This window comes from Eutrigla gurnardus, assembly GCF_963514095.1.
Source record: "Eutrigla gurnardus genome assembly, chromosome: 8".
Lineage (NCBI taxonomy): Eukaryota > Metazoa > Chordata > Actinopteri > Perciformes > Triglidae > Eutrigla > Eutrigla gurnardus.
The window spans coordinates 13,439,579-13,462,654 of NC_139922.1; the positions used below are offsets into that span (position 1 = coordinate 13,439,579).

A 23,076-nucleotide genomic window follows, 5' to 3' on the forward strand; every position below is an offset into this window, starting at 1 on the left:
AAACTGTATTAAAATAAAATAACATCTCCTTACAACTACATTATTGTAGTATTATAGACACTTTATTAAATGTCTATTTAAGTAAAGTGTTACCACGTCACCTAGCTCTACATTTCTTGCACAAGAACTCCCATGGAGAATGTCCAATATGTAAATATAGTGTTTGAAAGTCAGGGATTCTGAGGCTGACTATCTCAAGTGGTCTGGTTCCACCTGCACAATATCACACCAGAGGCAGAAACATCTATCCATGTGTATTTTCTGTTCCTCTCTGCTCACTACTTCTTCACAGTTCACGGTTCAACACCAGTGTCCAGCAGAAGAGCAGCTGAATCTATCAGACAAACTATGCCTCTCCCCTTCTTTGTGATCTCGTCTGCCACTGCTGTCCTGACCCAACCTCCCCTTGATCCCGTCTACTCCCATCATCTACCTTCCACCACCTCCACCCCACCCCCACCCACACACACCCACACCCCCTTAACCATCCCCAAGCATGGGCTGTCATTGGTTCACAGTCTAAATTTAAACTACAGCAGGGCCAACTGCTTCTCCAGCCACTCTGGGCTCCTGTCATTTTTCTCTGCCAAGGGGGCTTTTTCTGTCAGAGGCCCTCAGCCAGGAGGAGAGGCCTGAGGCTCTGCGTGAGGGAGACACAGTTGGAGGGAGAGCGGAGAAAAAGGGCGGCGGGGCAGCAAACACAGGAACGGCAGGTCTGGAAACCCAGGGGCCTTCGTAACGGGGGAGATAACGGTTTGGGATTATACAGTGAGAAGACACATTTCTACAGGACTGGTAGCTCGTCCCACGTCAAGGCGTCAAGATGGCGGCCAACACAGAGGACAAGCTGGTCATCATGAATGAAGAGGAGCTGAAGAGGAAGCAGAGGGAGAAGCTGAAGAAGCTACAGGCCACGGGAGGAAACCCTCGACCTGCAAGAACCCTCTTCCTCTTCAACCTGAAAAATCCCTTCCGCAAGGCCTGCATCAGCATCGTGGAGTGGAAGTATCCTTTATATCTCACACACACACACACACACACACACACACACACACTTCCCTACATTATATACTATTGTGTTTGTAATATTAAGTAGACATTGACTTAACAATGTGGATTTTACTCCTGAATATACAGTATGTGTGACAGGTATTAAACAGTTTAACAACATGTAGCACTGATAGAAATGAGGCGTCTGCAGGCCAGTGAATTATCAGCCATGTAGTTCACCTGTGCACGCCCAATCCAAGGCTCTATCAAATCTGTGTTAAGACTTTTGATATGTAGCTGCCCCCCAGTATCAGTCAAGTTTGTTGCCCTAGTATTTCCCCCTGGATTTTCTTCTTAAGCCAACCTGTTTACCTCTGTAAGACAGTTAATAAAGCTGCCTGTTGGTGTCCTGATGGCTAACATTCCTCTTTTAATGTGGAAATAGCTGCTCTGAAATGCTGGCACGCTTTGAGGCTAGAGCATAAGGCAGGCTGCTGAGTGATGTTATGGCCCCTATAGGGGGTTTCCTGCTTTTAGTCCATTCCTGGATATTAAACAGTTTACATCCAAAATAGAAAGAATTAATCAATAGGACTTACAGAGTTGAATGTGAAATTTAGAACATAATGCTGTAAATAATTAATATTTGTTACTTTTCCTGATCTTTGTGTTCATATGATCAGCCAGGTTATTACTTTTTACTGCCACAGTTAAACCACATATGTGTGATTCTGTAACACGGCGTGGGTGCTGTGTTTCAAGCAAACATACAGAAATGAACTGAACCCAAGCAATGCTTTTATTGTATTTTTTTTAGTATAATATAAGTTTATCAGTGCTCACAGATTTGAGAATAAATACATACATTGTTGAATAACTGAAAAGCTTTTTTCAGATGAGTATAGTGTGTGTATTTAAATGGTTTGGTCATATTCTTGGGCTGTGCAGCTGTCCTGCTGCATCACAGAGAGACATGATGCTGACCTGGCAGGGGAATTCTCTTAGAGAGCCCCCTATGGGTGAGAATGAAGCAGCACAGCAGACAAGATTACATGCACTGTGTACGCTGTGCCGGCTACCCAACGGGCTGTTATAGAGATGATGTTTCAGGCAGCATTTAGAGGCACTGAGAGCAGAGCTTGTAGACAAGTTTGATTTATTTGATTTGGTTTGTTACATTAAATCACAAAATATGCACATATAATATAAAAATATTTTACTTATTTTCACACAGTGTTTTTTACCTATTTGTTTCATTTATACGATTAACTTAAATATTTTCATCATTAATTATATTTGTCCCCTTTATAATATTCGTTTTGGTCGTAACTGGAAGTTTTACCAGTCGCTCCTCGTCTATTGTTGTTATGATCCTGAGTTTCTCCATCCAGAACCTTTGAGATCATCATCTTATTGACCATCTTTGCAAACTGTATTGCTTTGGCTGTGTTCATGCCCATGCCTGAAGAAGACAGTAATAACACCAACACAAACCTGGTGAGTACGAGTGGGAACCAGAACCCTTTCTTTGATGGTGAGCTTTGTCTTTTTACGCATGGAAAAGAAACAAAATAAATCACTCATGGCCTCCAGAATTTTCCCATGACCAGTCGATGACTGTGCAGCTGTGTTCAAAACATTAATAGAACTGCTTTGAGCCAGCAAAGTTCAGACACTTCATATCTAGGAGTTTCATCTGGTCACAGATCCGAGTGCCGAGCCCATTAGACACAACTCGGTTCTTTATTTGGAATTCCATCTGTCTGCAGAGGACCATGTCTTCAGACAACTGTGTTGTCAGTTTACCATCCGACTCAGAAACTAGCTATGGAAGTAGTACAAAAGCATCAGAACTTACTACCGGTATGGTGGGGATGTGTGCAGATTTTTCACCTACATGGTTTCATTTAGAGATTGTTTTTTTTTTATTATTATTATTAATAGGAATACCAAATTAATAGAAACAATCATTCTTTTAAACCTGTTTTTTAAACATTTAAACATTTGTTATGTATGCTGTCAAAAACAAGCCTCAGGGTTTCGTGACTCCTGTCATGTCTTTCAAAGAGGCTCTCGTGTTAAAGTAGTGTAAACTATCTGGCGGCAGGTGTTTGACCACTGGATGCTGCTGATGTCTTTACAGGTGTTATTATATTTCAACCTCATAAGTGTGTGTTTACATTGCTGTGAGGATACGGGTAGAGTATTAAAGGTGGGCGACTGAACAAATGCCAAACCGGGGATGATCCGAGTGTCTAGCTGTGAGGAAGGGAGCACAATAAATGTGTTTGCTCTTGCACAGTGTCCACATCTAGCCAATGTCCGGATATATGAGGTTGTGTTGACAGTGGTGTTATGGTATTGAGGAGGCTCAATGTGAGAGACTTTATACGCGGATCTCTGTTTGAGAGGCCTGACATCCAGCTCAAATGTCAATATATAGCACCCATAGCCAGCCATTACTTGCTTTTCCGCCTTCCAGTCAATAAACTACACGCATCACCAGGTTCAAGCTGGCAATCTTGTTGGTTCCCAACTAATTGACAGAAAATGTCATAAAGTCCTCAAGAACCTCGACCTGAAACTGACCCTTTTTCCTGAATGTATATGTATTTACCCACTCACCAGCCTTCTCCCAAATCCTCCTTACTTCTTACTGTGCCATTCCTCAGAGGTGAAGCGTGTAAGAAGAGCTGGTCAACTTCACCCCCCCCTGTTGCCGTTAGAAGTAGGTCGGTCCAGGCGGTGTCACTCCACTGACGAAGGTGGATACAGGAGAGAGTCCACTGTTGCTCCATTTAAACACGTTTACTGTACACGGCTGTAGCTCTGATACACCTCAGCGTAGAAGCACAGCTCTGCTTGTTGTCCCTCTCCGTTTAGTTAGTTAATGTATGCAAGGCTGGCCTTCAGTACTGCTGCTGGATGGTTCATCCAAAAAACATTTACCTGGTTTGTTTAAAAGAGGGCAAAGGGGAAAAAACAACGTATGAGATATGATTAAATGATGCTGCACCTCAAATAAAATCTCTGATATGTGGAGATGGATTCCCTGGGAGCTCTGTCGTATTGCCCTCATATTCTTCTCATGCAATATTTGTAATTAAGTCAGCAATGAAAGCAAAAGAAGAAGGAGTTTATCTAACGATGACAATTTCCAGCTGCATTTGTAAGAGAATACGTGCGAGGGAGTGTTTTGGTAACAAAATAATGCTCCTCTGACGTTGTGGAAATGTTAGTCATACTTGTCACCAGTGAGTGAAACCATAGCTCTGTGTCCGTCTGCTGTTTGTCCACTGCTGATAAAATCAGGGACGCGGGCCCGACTTGCAAACAGATGATTTTATTTAAAAACTTTATGTCATCTTTTGATCTAAGCATTGAAGATGTCTGGCTACGTTTTTTTGCTGTCAGACAGTGCTTGTTAAATTATGGCTTATTTGATTAATCACAATGTGACTCTTGGGACACCCCTCTTATTAAACTATCTACTTAATCTGCAATGAAAATTAGCCAAGAGGCTACAAACGCTAATGAGTTCATCTATTACCAGCCACATTCACTGCTATTCCCCCTAGCAGCTCCTTAAATGCCAAAGATGTCATCTGCTCCGATCTTTATAAGCTCCCAGCTCTATAAAATGTAATTTCCTGTTTTGTGTTTGTCTCGCTGCAGGAGAGTTTAGAGTACATCTTCCTGATCATATTCACGCTGGAGTGCTTTCTGAAGATAGTGGCGTACGGGCTTGTGTTCCATGAAGGCGCCTATTTACGGAACTGTTGGAACATATTGGACTTTGTCATCGTGTTCATGGGGTAAGATGAGCTCTGACCTGCATGTGGATATCTCTACTCCAGAGTCCCTTTGACCACACACTAAGAAACTGCCGTTGGCACTTCAAATATAACAGTTTTGGAAAAGTGTCCCGCTGAATGCTTCATTTTGTATCAAGGAGGTTTGGGAACTTATGCCTGTTTAACCTTTTCCTACAGTCTCTTCACCTTTGCCTTGGACACCATCAATAAGATAGCAGGTGTGCCGATGGAGAAGGGTGGCGGGTTTGATATGAAGGCGCTGAGAGCCTTCAGAGTGCTGCGGCCTTTGCGTCTCGTCTCCGGAGTCCCCAGTAAGAGCCTCTTCTGTTATCCACAAATACTACAGGAAATCCGTGTGTCATTGTCACACTGATTAATATGGAAATACGGTTTATGTAAAGGAATCTTTCTGGAGACACTGCTGATCTTCTGTTTGTTTTGTGTCATCTTTGTTTAACTGTTCACATGCAGGCCTGCAGGTGGTGATGAACTCCATCCTGAAAGCCATGCTGCCTCTGCTGCACATCGCCCTGCTGGTGTTCCTACTGGTCACCATCTATGCCATCATGGGACTGGAGCTCTTCAAGTGCAAGATGCATAAAACCTGCTATTACACTGGCACAAGTACGTATCAAGGGCACAGTCAGACACTGCTCACTTGGACGTGGTGTCACACCTGATACTATATTATTATTCTGAAGCTACATTAAGAAATATCACTTCTCTTTCGCAGATATCTATTCAACAGCAGAAGCTGAACTACCTGCCCCCTGTGCTCAGGCTGGTAACGGACGACGCTGCGCCATCAACGGCTCGGAGTGTCGGCCGGGCTGGGAAGGTCCCAACAATGGCATCACTCACTTTGATAACATCGGCTTCGCCATGCTCACAGTCTACCAGTGTATCACCATGGAGGGATGGACCAAAGTGCTCTACTGGGTCAGTGACATCATTGGCACTGTCGGGGGATTTGTGCTCTTGGCAACAAAACCTTTTGTCTACATTTTAGGTATTTATTGCGTTAAGTATAACAGAATGTATTTGTGGCTGACCCTGAGTTGTCTCTAAGGTTAATGATGCCATGGGAAATGAATGGCCCTGGGTCTACTTCGTTCCCCTCATTCTGCTGGGTTCCTTCTTTGTGCTCAACCTGGTCCTGGGCGTGCTCAGTGGGTAAGACACCTATTATCTCCTATCCTGTCTACTGTCTCTAGCTTGCCTCTGCACGTGAACAAGCAAAAAAAAAATGTTTGTACTTTTCTTTGTCTTTCCACTCAGAGAGTTCACCAAGGAGCGAGAGAAGGCCAGGTCACGCGGAGAGTTCCAGAAGTTGCGAGAGCGCCAGCAGCTGGATGAAGACGTGCATGGCTACATGGAGTGGATCACTCACGCTGAAGTCCTGGATGCTGACCGAGAGGGCACAGGTCAGCAACATAAACAACGTCAGCCCACCCATCTCATATAGAGATACTGGTCGACTCACACCTGGTCTTCTCTTGTCAGGACTCCTGCCTCTAACCAGTGACTCTGATGGAGACAGCCTGTATGGCCTGGAAGGCAAGAGTCGAATCGTCTACTACTAGTGAGTCTGCAGTTATTAAAGTGTATACATGTTTACCTGCAATATTCATGGTGCTCGACACAGTAATCCAGGGTTGATGCTGTGTTTAGCCGCCTGGCCCGTCGCTGGAACCGCTTCTTCCGGATGAAGTGCCTGGTGTACGTGAAAACCAGGAGCTTTTACTGGCTGGTGATGTTCCTCGTCTTCCTCAACACCCTGACCATAGCGACAGAGCACCACCACCAGTCTGACTCGCTCACTGCCCTTCAAGGTTGGTGATTAATGGGTGATTTATTGTGATTTTTTAAATTGCTCCCAGCTTCATCCGTCCGCCTCTGTCGGCTCTTTTCTCAACAGATGTGGCCAGTCGTATACTGCTGGTGCTGTTTATCATAGAGATGTTTGTGAAGATGTATGCTCTGGGTCCGAGAGCATATTTCATGTCCCTGTTCAACCGCTTTGACTTCTTCGTGGTGCTGTGCGGTATCCTGGAGATGATCATGTTCTCTGCTGGAGCCGTGGCTCCTCTGGGCTTCTCTGTGCTCAGGTGCATCCGACTGCTGAGGATCCTTAAAGTCACAAAGTAAGTCATGGTCCTCTCTAAGAATCATGTTGCTTTTAATTAGATCTTGTGCGATTCAATGTGATGTAACACCTCTCTTCTTCTGCTTTGCAGGTACTGGACCTCTTTGAGTAATCTTGTGGCCTCTCTCCTCAACTCTGTGCGCTCCATCGCCTCCCTGCTCCTCCTCCTCTTCCTCTTCATTGTCATTTTCTCCCTCCTGGGCATGCAGGTCTTCGGCGGGAAATTCAACTTTACCGACCACAGACCGAGACGCAGCAACTTTGACAACTTCCCTCAGGCCCTCATCAGTGTGTTTCAGGTGAGGCTGGACACTGTTTCATGGATGCTCTGCTTCAAACTCTCAGCAACGTCAGCTTTGATTCTGATCAATCTTTCTTGTCTGATTTTGATCTACAGTGCAAATTTATTGCATCCACCGTCTACCTCATCCTTTCACACCTGATGTTAATGAATCACTGTCTCTTTTTTTAACACATGGCTATCTCTCAGATCCTAACAGGTGAGGACTGGACCAGCATAATGTACAATGGCATTATGGCATATGGAGGGCCTGTCTTTCCTGGCATCCTGGTGGCCATCTTCTTCATCATTCTCTTTGTTTGTGGAAACTGTATCCTTCACATACACTCACAATGGAATCAAGGATTTAACAAGGCTTAGAGTCTATGGGCATGCTACCGGCTTTTTTTGCTCAAAGTGTGCTAATTGGTGCTAAACACAATGTATAGGTGAGTTTTAGCTTTATGATGGTGCAAGATGAAAAGACAGGAACAGGCAAGTTATTACAATTTATCCTTAACGGACATGATATGGCAATCCATGCAATAGTTGTTGAGATATTTCATTCAAAATCAAAGGTTATACTCTTGGTTGCGCTACAAGAAAACGTAGGTAAGGGATCACCATTATCTGGGACCCATGAATATGTCTACTAAGTGATAAACCAATCCACCCAGTTTCAATTAATTTGTTAAAGTTTTGTCCAATATTAATCATATCAATCTGTCCAGGAGTTGTTAAGATATTTCAGTCTGGACCGACTGACCATTAGATCAACGTTGTTTTTTTTATTTTTTTTTGTTTTCCTGAGCTCCTTACAATCAGATATCCTCCTCAATGTCTTCTTGGCCATCGCCGTCGACAACCTGGCAGAGGCTGAGAGTCTGACCTCAGCTCAGAAAGATAAGGCGGAGGAGAAGATGAGGAGGAAGCTACTAAGGTTCATTTAAACGAATGCATACCCTCAGTGTGATGATCTGTCCTTCATCTCAAAGCTGAACTCTGCTCCGTTCCCTTTCTTTCTTACCCTCCAGGTCCAAAATGCCTGATAAGACCGATGAGGAAAGGGAGAGGATAGCTAAGAAACTGGCAGAGCAGAGAAGCAAGATCGAGGGCATGCCCACCACAGCCAAGGTTTGTATTATATCTGATATCACATATTTACTACTGGCAGTGATTTTAATCAGGAGTATAAGTAGCTGTAATTCATATGGCTTGTTGTTGTTGGTTTTTCCAGCTCAAAATTGACGAGTTTGAGTCCAATGTCAATGAAGTGAAAGATCCATTCCCACCAGATGATTTCCCAGGTAACAAATATCTAAACCTCTACTTTACTTCTATTCAACCTCCTCACATTTGTCAGTGATGTAGTTTTGGCAGAAGGAGGTCACTGATCGCTGTGATTCATATTCATTACACTGGCTGTTTACCAACGCTGCTTTCTTGGCTGTGTTACAGTATTTAAATATAGTAACCCCTCATCATTATTATTAGCGTCATCGGAGTTTATAACAGAGTCTAAAGTTAGGCTTTTTTCACAGTACTCTGGTGACTACCATATAAAGCCTATAACATGATTCTATATAGAGAGAGATTAACGTCTTTCTAAAAATATTCATTTTTTTATTTTATTTACCGGATGTTTGCAATGCTGCAAAACGACTATACCAACCAATAAATCCTTCCACTATAGACATCTCAGTCTGTTTTCTTCTACATGGTAGGTGATGATGAGGAGGTAGAGCCTGAAATCCCCATCAGCCCTCGGCCCCGACCGATGGCTGACCTGCAGCTGAAGGAAGAAGCTGTTCCGTTGCCTGAAGCCAGCTCCTTTTTCATTTTTGGCCCTCAGAACAAGTAGGACCCGGACATACCAACCTGAGAATAACAGAGTGGTTATGTTTCAGGGTTTTCTCATACTGTGTCATGAAAACACAACAGTGAATTGATCGAACATATTTTGTTGGTACCCAGGTTCCGTAAACTGTGCTACAAGATCATCAACGCCTCTTCCTTTACCAACTTAATCCTTCTGTTCATCCTGCTCTCCTCCATCTCCCTGGCAGCTGAAGACCCCATTGATCCCAAGTCCTACAGAAACAAGGTAACAACCACGTCTACCACACATTGGACATCATCTGTTGAAAGAAGGCCAATTTTGACAGCAAACCTTTGTGTCTTTCTTCTAGATCTTAGCCTATGCTGACATAGTCTTCACAACTGTGTTCACCATTGAGATTGTACTGAAGGTAATGTGCTATATTTATAAATACTGTATATACATACTTAGAACCACATACAAGAACCACATACCAAATAGCATGTATGCATTTTTCTGAAGGTGAGGATAATTTATTCTCATATTCTGTTTAAATTAGAGAATTTTGTGTCAGATTTGATCTCTAATGTTATGTATCACATGCCGCAAGAATCACCCTTCACAATAATGAAATTGTTTTTTGTTGGAGAGAAGCATGTTGGGATTGATTAATCAGACTTTTCTCAGTTCTTTATGATAATTATTGCCACACATGTTCTTCTGACTAAAAGAAAAGCTTTAAGCACAAATCTGTTTGGTTCAATGTTCTGAGTGGGATGTATGTGTCTAACTGACAGATGACCGTATATGGAGCATTCATGCACGAGGGGTCCTTCTGTCGTAACTCCTTCAATATCCTGGATCTGATTGTGGTTGGAGTCTCTCTGCTGTCTATGGGAATGGAGTAAGCTAGTATTTAACATCTCGGTTGACACAATTGTACAATACAATTGTCCGTGTTCCCCATTTCAGACATGTTTTTGTCTTGTGTTGAATGCAGGTCCAGTGCTATCTCCGTGGTGAAGATTCTCAGGGTGCTGAGGGTGCTGAGGCCTCTCAGGGCCATCAATAGAGCAAAGGGGTTAAAGGTACAACGTCTATATTTTTTTTGTGGTGGAAGAACAAGTACATATTTCGTTTTGTTGTATGTTCAAGTATAGTATGTATAGTATAATATGTATTAACAATATTAAGTGGTCAATTGTTTGTCATCAATGACAGCACGTGGTCCAATGCGTGTTTGTGGCCATCAAAACCATTGGCAACATCGTCCTGGTCACCATGCTGCTGAATTTCATGTTTGCCTGTATCGGAGTTCAACTCTTCAAGGTAACTTTTTCAAAAAGATTATGTTGATACTGTAAATGCCTTATTTCCAAATGAATCTACTAAAACTACAGATGACTTGCTGCTTATGTATTAAATGTGTCCCTAATGCTTTCTGTCCCAGGGTAAATTCTACAGCTGCACGGACCCGTCCAAAATGACCGGGGAGGAATGCCAGTAAGGCAACCGTCTTTCACACATCATAGATTTCATGTGTCAAAAATGTAACGCTATATAAGAGTCACCGTGCTCTGTGTGTGCTCTCAGGGGATTCTTTGTGAAGCATGTGGAGAATTCCCTCAAAGACACAGCGCTGGATAAGAGAGAGTGGGTCAACAGTGACTTCAACTTTGACAACGTGCTCTACGGCATGCTGGCTCTCTTCACTGTTTCCACATTCGAGGGCTGGCCAAAGTAAGTACCGCAGACATTTGATTTGATGAATTGCATTTTTTTAAATCATATCAGTTTGATTAAGTTAACAGACAGAATATCTTATTATGTGGATATTGGAAATAATTCCTTTTTTAGGAGTCAGAGATCCACTGAATAATACATTTCATCGATACAAATAAACCGTGTGGTTTTTCTGATATTTAGTCAATTGAATTCACAAAGCACAATTGCATACAATACAATACAATACAATACAATACAATGCATACAACTGACACAAAAATAAATAACTATACAGTAATATATAACAGAATAATATAGGTAATTAAATAAAAATGTATATACAAATAATATAAGCAGAGGAGATAGTGTTGGAGTATATTCTACTGGCAGGAATAGACATATTTAACAAAATGCATTCTTTCCTTTTCTCCCATCAACAACATGGCTTTAAAAAAAAAAAAAAAAAAAAAAAACGTTTTTCTTCCAATTTTCCTTTGTCTCTCAACGTCACTCCGTTTGTTCCCAGACTGTTATACAGAGCCATTGATTCAGACGAAGAAGACATGGGTCCTGTCTTCAACAACCGCGTGGACGTCTCCATCTTCTTCATCGTCTACATCATCCTCATCGCCTTCTTCATGATGAACATCTTTGTGGGCTTCGTCATTGTCACCTTTCAGGAGCAGGGCGAGCAGGAGTACAAGGACTGTGAGCTGGACAAGAACCAGGTACGCTTAGACCACCTCAGGGATTACATTTAGCTCTGGGAGAGAGTCGGCTCATTTTCAATTAAATCGATGTTTCTGTGATTCCACCTCCAGCGCCAGTGTGTGCAATACGCCCTGAAGGCTCGACCTCTGAGGTGCTACATCCCCAAAAACCCCTACCAGTACCGAGTCTGGTACATTGTCACCTCCTGCTACTTTGAATACCTCATGTTCTTCCTAATTATGCTCAACACCTTGTGTCTGGGGATGCAGGTATGTACATTAAGGTCATGTTGCAACCTAAAAACATTGAGATTGTATCGAGGCTGTTCATATACAATATGTGAGTATTAATCTCCCAAAATCAAGAGTTGAAGTGTTTGTTTTATCATTTGATTAGAAAAGTTTTTGCCGTTTTCAAATGTTGACACAAGAGTAATGTCTTAATATGTTTTTTACTTCTATTTCTGGGTCAGTCATTCATTTTTTTTAAAATTCATTTTTAGTTAATGTTATAGATCAAAAGTGATGAGATATTTTGTAATAATACAACGTCAAATGAATAGTTGTTGTTGTTGTTGTTGTTGTTGTTGTTGTTGTTGTTGTTGTTGTTGTTGTTGTTGTTGTTGTTGTTGTTGTTGTTGTTGTTGTTGTTGTTGTTGTTGTGATCCATGTTTCCGTTCCACTTTGAACAGCACTGTAACCAGTCGGACCATGTGACCAAGCTGTCAGACACTTTGAACTTGATCTTCACCGTGCTCTTCACTGTGGAGATGATCCTCAAGCTCATGGCCTTCAAAGCGAGGGTAACGGCTCCACACTTAATGAAGCCAGCGGTCCATCCCAATTCCTGCTGTGTCAGCAATGCTTTCCGTGTCTGTGCAGGGCTACTTCGGAGACCCCTGGAACGTCTTTGACTTCATCATCGTCATCGGTAGTGTCGTTGACGTCATCCTGAGCGAAGTCGATGTGAGTATGAATGACTGAACTATCTATCTATTCTAATGAAATACACCGATTTGGGATTCTCATTGCAGGAGCTGTATATGAAATCCCCTGGTGTTTTCTTAATGAGATATTCCAAGTCAATAGATTCAATTTGAAAATGACTGAATGTATATGTATTCAATGCTCTGACACAGAAGTATATAAACGTGGCCCAACAGCTGATTGTTTCCAGCAGAACTAGCTCACAGGAAGTGGTCAGTACTGTCATAGACCACTCCCACCTCATCCAACAACCAAACTTCCCATTTTCCCCACAGTTATCCATGACGATATGTTCAGTGATTCAATGTTTGTGTGATGTCTGAGCACCTAAAATGAAAAAGAGCACGATATCAGTAAATCATTTTAGTGATTTTTTTTTTACACTGTTTCTTTCCATTATTGCACTGCATTGGCCCTCACCTATTTTATCCACAAGCACAAGCTTAAAGCAATTTCTGTTTTTCTCCATCCAATTTCAAATCCTGTCCTATTTCCTCTTTACGTCCATCCTTCTTTTTCCCTCAATCCCTCCGTCCTTCATGCACCTCCCTCCTCAACTGTCGATCCTCCACAGAGTGCCTTGGCTGCCAGTGGAGGACTGTACTGTCTCCATGGCTGTGCTGTAAATATCTGATCTTCACTGCACTTCACTGCTGCATGGGCCTTGCTGTGTGAGCACTCCACTATGTTCTCTACTAAACTGCGGTACTACGGTGCCGGACCGTGTGTGACTGAAACGGCCGGTGAATCTGCATTTCTACCGTCCGTCTAATCTTAAAGAGAACATGTTAGATGAGACCTCGAGGTGTTTGATATGTTGTGTTCCAGTATGGCTTAAATACTGTGTACACAGGGCTCAACACTGAATATATCAGCACAGCAAGAGTTAATGGTGGCTGAACTAACTGAAAACGGTTAAAAGGAAGTTTGCCTATAAATGCATGCATGCCTGCAGGTGAGTTTGCTGCATCTCCGCTCCCCCAGGGAAGCTCTCTTCACAATCAAAACTTCAGATCATCCACTCTTGGATGCTTCTGAAGATGTTCTTCCATATAGCTTCCAGCATACTCCTAGTTGCTGGTCCAATGCTGTAGTCTCTACCATATGGTATTTACTCATACTGCCATGGAACGACCAAGGTTCTCCAAAAAGTGTGTATATAGTTTATTTCGCATGAGACAGAAATTGCAGTTGTTCTTCTACAGCAACCAAGACCTGGAGGCTTTATAACTCATCGGAGGTTGAAACATTGCTCTCTTATATTAACCCTGATTTGTGGTTTGGAAATACCTTAACAATGTGTAACAGGTCAGTGTCTGGTACAGTACTATGCAGAAGTTTAGGCACCCCATGCTAAAGTTGACTAAAAAGAGGAATACAAATCTTTTGGGAATTGATCTTAATGCCTTAATTAAACAAATGAGAAAAAATCCTACCTTTTAGGACACCAATTTTCTTTGTGAATGAATAATGTATTGTAAAGAAATAAATGTTAGCCTATTAGCTGGTTTGATTTGCACTGAGAAGTCATTAGGCTAACTAGCATGCTATAGGCTATCTGAAAAGCACCATGCCAGTCTGTAGGTATGTGAAGGGTATGTGAGGATTTGGATTTTATTTTAACTCCAAAGGCCCAGGTGACTTAATCAGAATGCATAGCATCCTGGATCCATGTAATAACTGGCCTTTAAAAATAAAAATCTGCCTGCCTCTATGGGAGTTTAACATAGGGGTGCCCACACGTATGCACTCTGTATTTTAATGAAGAACATTTATTTCTTTACGATACATTATTCATTCACAAAGAAAATTGGTGTCCTAAAAGGTAGGATTTTTCCTAATTTGTTTAATTAGGGCATTAAGATCAATTCACAAAAGATTATTTTTTTATTCCTCTTTAGCATAATTTATAGGCATGGGGTGCCTAAACTTATGCACAGCACTGTATGTGCCTCTTATTAATGCTATTATAACTTTTACCAAACATAACTCATGTGACCACAGTATGTCATCTTTTCATCTACCTTGCGCAGGAGACAAATCCCATGCAAGCGATTGCGGTAAGCCTAAACTTTCCCAGCAATGTTTTTTTCTATTTTCATATTTTCTTTTCCTGAAATCCTCCGTTTTCTTTTTAATCTGTAGGCATCTGAAAATGCCTCGGTTTCTATCACGTTCTTCCGACTCTTCCGTGTCATGCGCCTGGTCAAGCTGCTGAACCGTTCTGAGGGCATCCGTAACCTGCTGTGGACCTTCATCAAGTCCTTCCAGGTCTGTCACACTGTGGTCATCAATCCGTAGCTCCGCTTTTAACATGCTTTTTATAACCCCACGTTTTTGTGTTTGTGTCTACAGGCTCTCCCTCATGTAGCTCTGCTCATCATAATGCTCTTCTTTATCTACGCTGTCATCGGGATGCAGGTACGCAAGTCGATGTTTATTTTCTGGATGAAGACATTACAAACCTCAGATAACATGTTTCTGATTAAATGCCATTAAGACACGTTTCTGTATTCGTCACTGATTTCTGACTTTAACAACCCTTCAGATCTTTGGAAAGGTAGCCTTAGTGGACGGCACCCAAATCAACCGCAACAACAACTTCCAGACATTCCCTCAGGCTGTTCTCATGTTATTCCGGTGAGTTTCTAAACCAGGATTATTGCTTGAGAGCTCATTGGCTGCAGAAGCCAGATTCTCACTGTGGTTTACTCACCCAGATGTGCAACTGGAGAGGCTTGGCAGGAGGTCATGATGGCTTCAATGTATGGGAAGAAGTGTGATCCCAAGTCTGACTTCCTGCCAGGCGAGGAGTACACCTGCGGGTCCAACTTCGCTGTCTTCTACTTCCTCAGCTTCTACTGTCTCTGTGCCTTTCTGGTGAGCAGCAACATCTGCATCAGCATCTGTTCTTATATTTCAAGAATCATTTTATATTAAAAAACTTAAAAGTAAAAACGTTTAAAACTGTGTGAATAAGTGTCCTTTTTCCTACCTACTATAGATCCTCAACCTGTTTGTAGCCGTCATCATGGACAACTTCGACTACCTGACCCGTGATTGGTCTCTTCTTGGTCCACACCATCTGGATGAGTTTAAGAAGATCTGGGCCGAATATGACCCCGAAGCCACGTACGCCTACAAAACATTTACCCTTAAATTGATTTATGCTCAGTCAGCACAAGAGAGAGGAGAGATTCAAGCCACTTAAAATGACGATAAGATGTTTTTTCTGATCTAACAGGGGGAGAATTAAGCATCTGGATGTGGTGACATTGCTGCGACGCATCCAGCCTCCACTGGGCTTCGGCAAGTTCTGTCCTCATCGTGCTGCATGCAAGGTACCTACATTTTACTATACAAGCATACAAAGACACAATATAAAACTCTTATAATGTAATTTTGGGTATTTTGGAAAAAATTAAATTATATCAGTTTTAGATTTAGTTCATTTACATTTCAAGTTTTTCACAACACACTATACTATGACATTTCATGATATTTTAAATTAAAATCTATCCTATGACTTTTATTTGACATTCTTTACCGTGTCCTACACATGTTCTACAGCATACTATACTGATACTGATTAGGTTTAGATTTACAATTGTGTGTGAAAATGACCAATAATAATGACACGGGCAACCATTTGCTAAAAAAACATTAAAAGTAAAGAAAATAGTTCATGTGAAGTATTAATGATAAACATAGTTTAAAAAGATGCTCTATTTAGAAAAGCAAATTAAGTTTTTGATGTTTTTCGCTTTCTGTCCGCAGCGCTTGATTGGCATGAACATGCCTCTCAACAGTGATGGCACCGTTACCTTCAACGCCACCCTGTTTGCTCTCGTCAGGACTGCACTCAAGATCAAAACAGAAGGTACGCAGCATCAAGAAGTGGACTTCTATGTGTGTTTCCTTCAATTTGACTTCCATGCAATAGTCCCATTACAGGCTTCATGTATTGTTCTGAACAGGTAACTTTGAGCAGGCCAATGAGGAGCTGAGAGCCATCATAAAATCTATCTGGAAACGCACCAGTATGAAACTCTTAGACCAGGTCATCCCCCCTATCGGAGGTGAGTCTTTCAAGAAAAGTAGAATCCCTTAAATTACACCTTTTATAAAATAATCAAATATTTTTCACATTGACAACACGGTGACTTGTCTGGTTGCAGATGATGAGGTGACTGTGGGGAAATTCTACTCCACTTTCCTGCTCCAGGACCATTTACGTAAGTTCTTGAAGCGTCAGGAGGAGTACTATGGCTACCGGCCCTCTAAGAAGAACGCCTCAGGCCCAGAGATCCAGGTGAGCGGCCATTATGGGGTCAAAATCACATTATTATTGTTTCACTGTGTTCAAATCAGACAGGAGGAGTATGCCATAAAAGCTGAAACAACTTTTCCCCCTTAATGGCATGCTATGTTAAATTGTTATGTACATTAAACAGGGCTCTTACAAGGTACAGAGTTAATACATTGATGTAGCAACAATTACAGCATTTCAAAGGAATTTCATTTTGGAGCTTCAGTATGTGTTTGTTCAAAGAGGCCGTCTGCTAAAGTTTGCATCTTTAATCAGTGTGTATGATATTTTTATGACATTGTTATGGCATACATATATCTTTTTTTGTAGACTATCATATTTATTTGAGTTTATTATGTATTTTTTAAAGCATACTACTTACTTACTTCTTAAGTCATACTATACTATGATTTTTTAAGACATGCTATTCATATTTGTGACACACTATGCTATCATGTTTTTATGAGATTTTAGTTTGTGTGAGAGAAGGGCATGTGCACATAGTATTTATTGGATCATCTACTTTAAATTGGATATGTTTTTGGAATTGTGTTGAGTTGAGCAAAGTTTTTTGCTTTCTTTTTTTGCAGCTATACTATAAAAACTGCTATGGTTAACTATACTATGATTTTTTTTTTTTCTAACATTACGTTTTGTGGCCTACAATACTAAGAGTGTTTACATCTTTTTATGACTATTTTTACTATATACTACTATGTTTTTAGGGTTTACTATACATTTTTATGATCTTCTCTACCATGACCTTTGTGGCCTATTATACCCTTACCTCCTTACCTTACCCTTTTACAACTTTCCTATAGCATGTATATGGTTAGTATACCATGACTTTTCTAGACATGCTATACTTTTACTTTTTCTTTTCTTTTTTCAACATGCTATATATACCATAACTTTTTTCGACATGCTATACTATGACTTTTTAAATACTTTTTTCGACATGTTAAAACATGAGTTTTTTGACATGCTGTACTATGACTTCTTTATCACTCTTTTGGACATGCCATAATAATTTTATAACTCTTTTCAAGAGGCTATCCTATGACTTTTTTGTACATACTGTACTATGTTTAGGATTTTTTTGGAGATGCTTTACAACATGCTACACTATGACCTTTTTTCAACAAACTAAAATATGACTTTTTTACTATGTACTATGGCTTTTTTTCCTTTTTTCGGCATGCTATACTATGACTTTTTATTTTTTCTTCTACACACTATACTATGACTTTTTATTTTTTCACACTATACTATGACTTTTTATTTTTTCTTCTACACACTATACTATGACTTTTTATTTTTTCTTCTACACACTATACTATGACTTTTTATTTTTTCTTCTACACACTATACTATGACTTTTTATTTTTTCTTCTACACACTATACTATGACTTTTTATTTTTTCTTCTACACACTATACTATGACTTTTTTCAACATTCTACACTGTGACTTTTTTATGCCTTTTTTCAACATGTTATACTATTACTTTTTCATGTCTTTTTTCGACATGCTGTACTTTGACCTTTTTTCAGACAAGCTATACTATGCCTGTTTATCACTTTTTTCGACATGTTATACTATGATTTTTTCATTCTATACTATCACTTTTTATTACTTTTTTTCCGACATGCTATACTATAGCTTTTTATTTTAAAAAAATCAACATGTTATACTATACTACGATTTTTTTATGCCTTTTTTAGACATGCTATACAATGGCTTTTTATAAATAAAAAGGCTTATACTATGACCTTTTCGAGAGGACAAACTATTACTTTTTTATTACTTTTTTTACATGCTATACTATGATTTTTTTTCATTCTATACTATCACTTTGTATTACTTTTATCCGACATGCTATACTATAGCTTTTTATTTTAAAAAATCGACATGTTATACTATGACTTTTTTCTATGACTCTTTTATTACTTTTTTGGGGAAATTACCCTGCTCTATTCCATGAATATGTGGAGAAGACACAATAGAGGAGAGCAGTCAAATTATACTTTATTGTGTGTGTGTGTATGTATGTATGTATATGTGTGTTTATATATGTAAATATATATATATATGTATGTATATGTATGTGTATGTGTGTATGTATGTTTGTATGTATGTATGTGTGTGTGTGTGTGTGTGTGTGTGTGTATTCTGCTATATTATTCTGTTATCTCTTATTATTATTTTTATTATTATTGTCATTATTTTATTGCATGTAATTGTGCTTGGCAACACATTTCATGTCATGTCAATAAAGCCTTGTGAATTGAATTGAGAGAGAGAGAGAGAGAGAGAGAGAGAGAGAGAGAGAGAGAGAGAGAGAGAGAGAGAGAGAGAGAGAGAGAGAGAGAGAGAGAGAGAGAGAATGGCGTTGAGCTGTTTTAAAACCTCCAGAGCATTAGGCCAAGGTTCTCCACATCAGGTTAATTGGCCCCCCACGCTGATAAACAGCAAGCACAATTGGAACATCAATACATGCAACCAGGGACCGTAAAGCTATACTGTGACTTTTTTCGATATGCTCTGCTTTGTGCTATGTTTTGTTATTTTTATGCTGTTTTGTTATTTTTTCAATACTTTGTTATACTATGATTTTTTTCCATAAAGTATAGCATGTTGAAAAAAATCATAAAAGTTCTTAGTATAGAATGTCAAAAAAGTCATAGGATAGCACGTTGAAGAAAATCATAAAAAGAGATAGTAGAGATAAAAAAAATCCTAAAAAAGTAATGGCAGGTCGAAACAAATCATAAAAAACAGTGTTGCATGGCTTTGTTTTTTTATCAATACCATTACTTTCTTGGCTTCTTTCTCACAAACTTTTTAATGACTATTTCTTCATATTTTTTATATAGTATTTTTTTAAAGTTTAATTTAATAGTTAACATTCTCAGGATTGCTACATTAATTTGTACACTGCTACAAATGCCTTTACCTTAGCCTGGGCATATCCGGCCGCTGTTCTTAACTTCATCTTTCCTCTTTTGCCTCTTCTTGTTAACATGCTGCCATGTACTTTGTTCTCTCCATTTCCTCACATCCTCCATGATTCTCTAGGCTGGCCTGAGGAGTATAGACGAGGAGTTGGCTCCAGAGATGCACAGGACCATTTCAGGAGACCTACAAAATGAGGAAGAGATGGACAGGGCTATGGAGGAAGCTGGGGAAGAAGGCATCTACCAGGTGAGAAACACCTGCAACTCAACACAACAGATATACAAGCAAAAACAATGTATTCAGTGTGACATCTTGATTATCTGTGTGTACTTGCTCTGTATTTCCAGCGCACACATGGCCTGTTTGGTAATCGGGTGGATATATTCTCCACTGAGCCGGCTGACGCTGAGTCCCAGCAGATGACCAACCAGCGGCCCCTCAGGTTCTCTGACAGCCAACCCGAGTCTCCACCAGACTCTGCTGCCTTGGTGCCCACTACTGAATTTTTCCCCACAACTGCACCAAAAAGCAACACTAACAACAACGCCTTCGCAGAGTGAGTACCAAACACAGAGACTATAGGATTACTTAGGGTAGACTAGGCCAGGGTTTAACATGTCTGATGGGTCACCATTTTTGTTTTCTTTTCAGATTTTCATTTGAAAGAGAAGGCAGTCCAGATGAGTTTTACAATCTCAGAGAGGATGCAGAGCCAGGTAAGTCAAAGTTCTTTGCAGATGACACACAAGCTGATTAGACATATAATATATCCATTTGAAACTAATGCAAGAATACCATTCCCAATTATCTTGTTTAGGCAACCGCTCTTGGAACTTCACAGTGAGAACAGACAAAACACAGGTAATATTTTGTCAAAGGAGGACTCTAATTTTAATTATGATGAACACTTTATATAGACAAAGTATGAATGTATATCTTTTCTTTGCAGTTCCCATATGACCCTAACTATGGTGACAGTCAGAGTGAGAGTTCCCATACTGCAGCAGACCAGCTCGTCCAGGAGGTGAGAACATTTCAAATTCAGCTTTTTGGATGAAGACATCAGCAGTCAGCATAAGGATAGACTTGTTAAAAACTACAAATAGTGTTATCAAAATATTATATTTGAACTTCAGGCTGGATTTCCCCTTAAGGTGTCGTGTCTGTGCTTCATGGATGTTGTTCTGTCGCTGAGCCTGTATGTGTTCATCTGCACGGTTCAATAAAATACCAGATTATTATGAACTTTGTTCAAAATGTCAGGTATAAAATCGCTGCATTCCAATAATATAACTTATCTGCAGGTTTATGGTAAATACATTCCCAGTGATAACAAGAAATTGCTAGTGTGTTGCTTGTGTTTCATGCTCACCGTGTGTAAGCACGTTGTTTTCTCTTTCAGGCTCTAATTGAGGGTGGTCGGGCCTCCCTGGCAGAAGACACCGACTTTGTCTCCGTGACTAAGCAGTTGATGGCTGATGCCAGGCACAAAACTGTCGGCGACATGGAAAGCATGGCTCAGGGCATCCTCGGCGAATGCACCGGCAGCGTCGCCTCTCACAAAAAAAGACGGCCCATCCCCGTTCCTCCTCCTGCACGGGAAACCGGCCAGCCAGATCCGGCCGTGAGGAGGAAGAGACGTCCAATCCCCCTGATTCCCTCCATACAGGAGGCCGACTCCAAAGTTTAGAAGACGTCACTTGAGTTTACGTGGTTATATTGTGACTTTTACACTTGACTCCACCTCATCTTGCTTTACCAAGCCCGTTTCCCCTGTAACAGTCTGTAACTACTAGCCTGGCTCATGGTCTAAAGGCAGGTATGCTCAGCTTTAGTGGGGTTGAAACTTAACCAAGGAGAAACAATATATCTGATGTTAAAACATCTTAATTTTCAGATTTATTGGAAGTACTTTAATAAAACTACTGACTTATCTCAGAGCAAACAGACTGACGCACTGGTTTCTTTGTAGCGTTTGTTGAGGTTATCCATTCCATATGACTTATGGGGCAACCAAGTGAGTGAGCTGAGAGTCTTACTGAAGCCTAAAGAGAGCAGGCAGCCAACTTTAGGGTGCTGCGTTTTAGTGAGGGCAGTTAAAAAGGGCTCTACTTTGGGGAAACAAAGACTGTGTTTCTGTGCATCCAGGCCCAGGAAAATTCAACTGAGTTTTCAGTTCTTTATTTTAAAAAGGGCTCTGGTGCTACTATGACAATGCAAGTTAAAGCATCTTTTTCTTGGTTGATAAAGCGGCGTCCCCTGCTCAGTTAGGACTTGCCGTCTTTTAATACTGAGGTTTACCGAGTTTTCTCCTGCTCACCACTGTTCTTGTGTGCAGTTGGTATCAGCAGGTTTTACAGAGGAAACACATTTTTTTTTTTATATAATTACTTTGGACATAGAGGTTAATTCACCTCTACAATACTATCCAAAGACTTAACTGTATTAAAGGGTTCAGGTTGTAGTCAAAGCAGTGCAGGCGATTTTTATTTCCAAGTCACTTTGAGTCACTGCTGCGACACACTGTGTTTTTAATTTACATGAATATGTAAACCTTTGAATTAGGGACACTTAGTTAATGTGGCTTCAGCATACCTGGGGTATGGTGGATTTAGCTTTACAGCTCACTGAGGCTAATAACACATTTAACAAATTGTATTCATAATTGCATGGACATAATTTATTGCACTTGTTTCATGGTTTGTGCTGAATACAAACAGAGACAGGCTCTACAGAGGACTTTCTTTTTTTACATAATCTTCTGATCAGCCTGTGTTTTACTGTCATACATACACTGTGTTGCACAATTTTGGAGATTCTGAGTCAACGTTATAGCTCAAGTCTCCTACACATCTAGATTTATGCCATTACAGTCGATGTTTCATTGGTGTTTTCACCATGGCAAAATAAATAAATCATCCAAACATTCACTTTCCGTGTTAGTTTTCTTTCTGCAAACAAACCAAAGACGGATAACAAAGGCTGTTAATGGAGAAGAAACAACCTCTCTAACAAAAGGTTAGTTTGCGTCATAAATACTAATTCAAACTAATGATAGAAATGCCTTGAAATCAGACAGTTAGTGCAGATAGAGCATCGATGAAATGAGAGGTTGCTTGCTTTAGACGCTGACTCCAGCAGAAGTTACAGTGTGAAAACTGAGACCAAGACTAAAATAGTTTTGCCTAGCAAAGCACAGACTCCCCCTTATGGAATGGAAACTAATGCCGTATGATGGATTCTGCACTACAGGTTCAAATTAAGGGAAGAAAAAGCAGATGCACAAAAGCATCAAAAGGAACACAAGGAACCTGCATTATAAAATAAAAGTAAACAAA

At 40.4% G+C, this 23,076-nt stretch overlaps 1 protein-coding gene across 1 annotated transcript; it reads left to right on the forward strand.

Annotated features, from left to right (window-relative positions):
• Window positions 1-594: 594 nt before the first annotated feature.
• Window positions 595-21,685, forward strand: cacna1sb (calcium channel, voltage-dependent, L type, alpha 1S subunit, b). Its single transcript, XM_084015071.1, has 45 exons — window positions 595-1,005; window positions 2,382-2,487; window positions 4,666-4,805; window positions 4,983-5,116; window positions 5,277-5,429; window positions 5,539-5,744; window positions 5,875-5,978; window positions 6,084-6,229; window positions 6,309-6,387; window positions 6,477-6,637; window positions 6,724-6,949; window positions 7,043-7,250; window positions 7,442-7,562; window positions 8,057-8,171; window positions 8,266-8,365; window positions 8,469-8,538; window positions 8,956-9,088; window positions 9,206-9,335; window positions 9,421-9,480; window positions 9,848-9,954; window positions 10,051-10,138; window positions 10,272-10,379; window positions 10,501-10,553; window positions 10,644-10,790; window positions 11,302-11,503; window positions 11,597-11,755; window positions 12,178-12,288; window positions 12,368-12,451; window positions 13,047-13,094; window positions 14,506-14,532; window positions 14,618-14,743; window positions 14,828-14,893; window positions 15,021-15,112; window positions 15,193-15,352; window positions 15,477-15,604; window positions 15,717-15,813; window positions 16,250-16,352; window positions 16,450-16,551; window positions 16,651-16,784; window positions 19,859-19,984; window positions 20,086-20,294; window positions 20,390-20,454; window positions 20,556-20,599; window positions 20,688-20,762; window positions 21,141-21,685. The coding sequence occupies exons 1-45, from the start codon at window positions 824-826 to the stop codon at window positions 21,426-21,428; spliced, it is 5,523 nt and encodes a 1,840-aa protein (XP_083871197.1). The 5' UTR covers window positions 595-823; the 3' UTR covers window positions 21,429-21,685.
• Window positions 21,686-23,076: the final 1,391 nt, after the last annotated feature.

Excerpts from the sequence above, each read along its gene's own strand:
- cacna1sb (XM_084015071.1), top strand. The coding sequence starts at position 824 with ATGGCGGCCAACACAGAGGACAAGCTGGTCATCATGAATGAAGAGGAG. Across the intron at positions 6,950-7,042 it reads AGGATCCTTAAAGTCACAAA|GTACTGGACCTCTTTGAGTA; the intron begins GTAAGTCATGGT and ends TCTGCTTTGCAG. Across the intron at positions 8,539-8,955 it reads CCCACCAGATGATTTCCCAG|GTGATGATGAGGAGGTAGAG; the intron begins GTAACAAATATC and ends TCTACATGGTAG.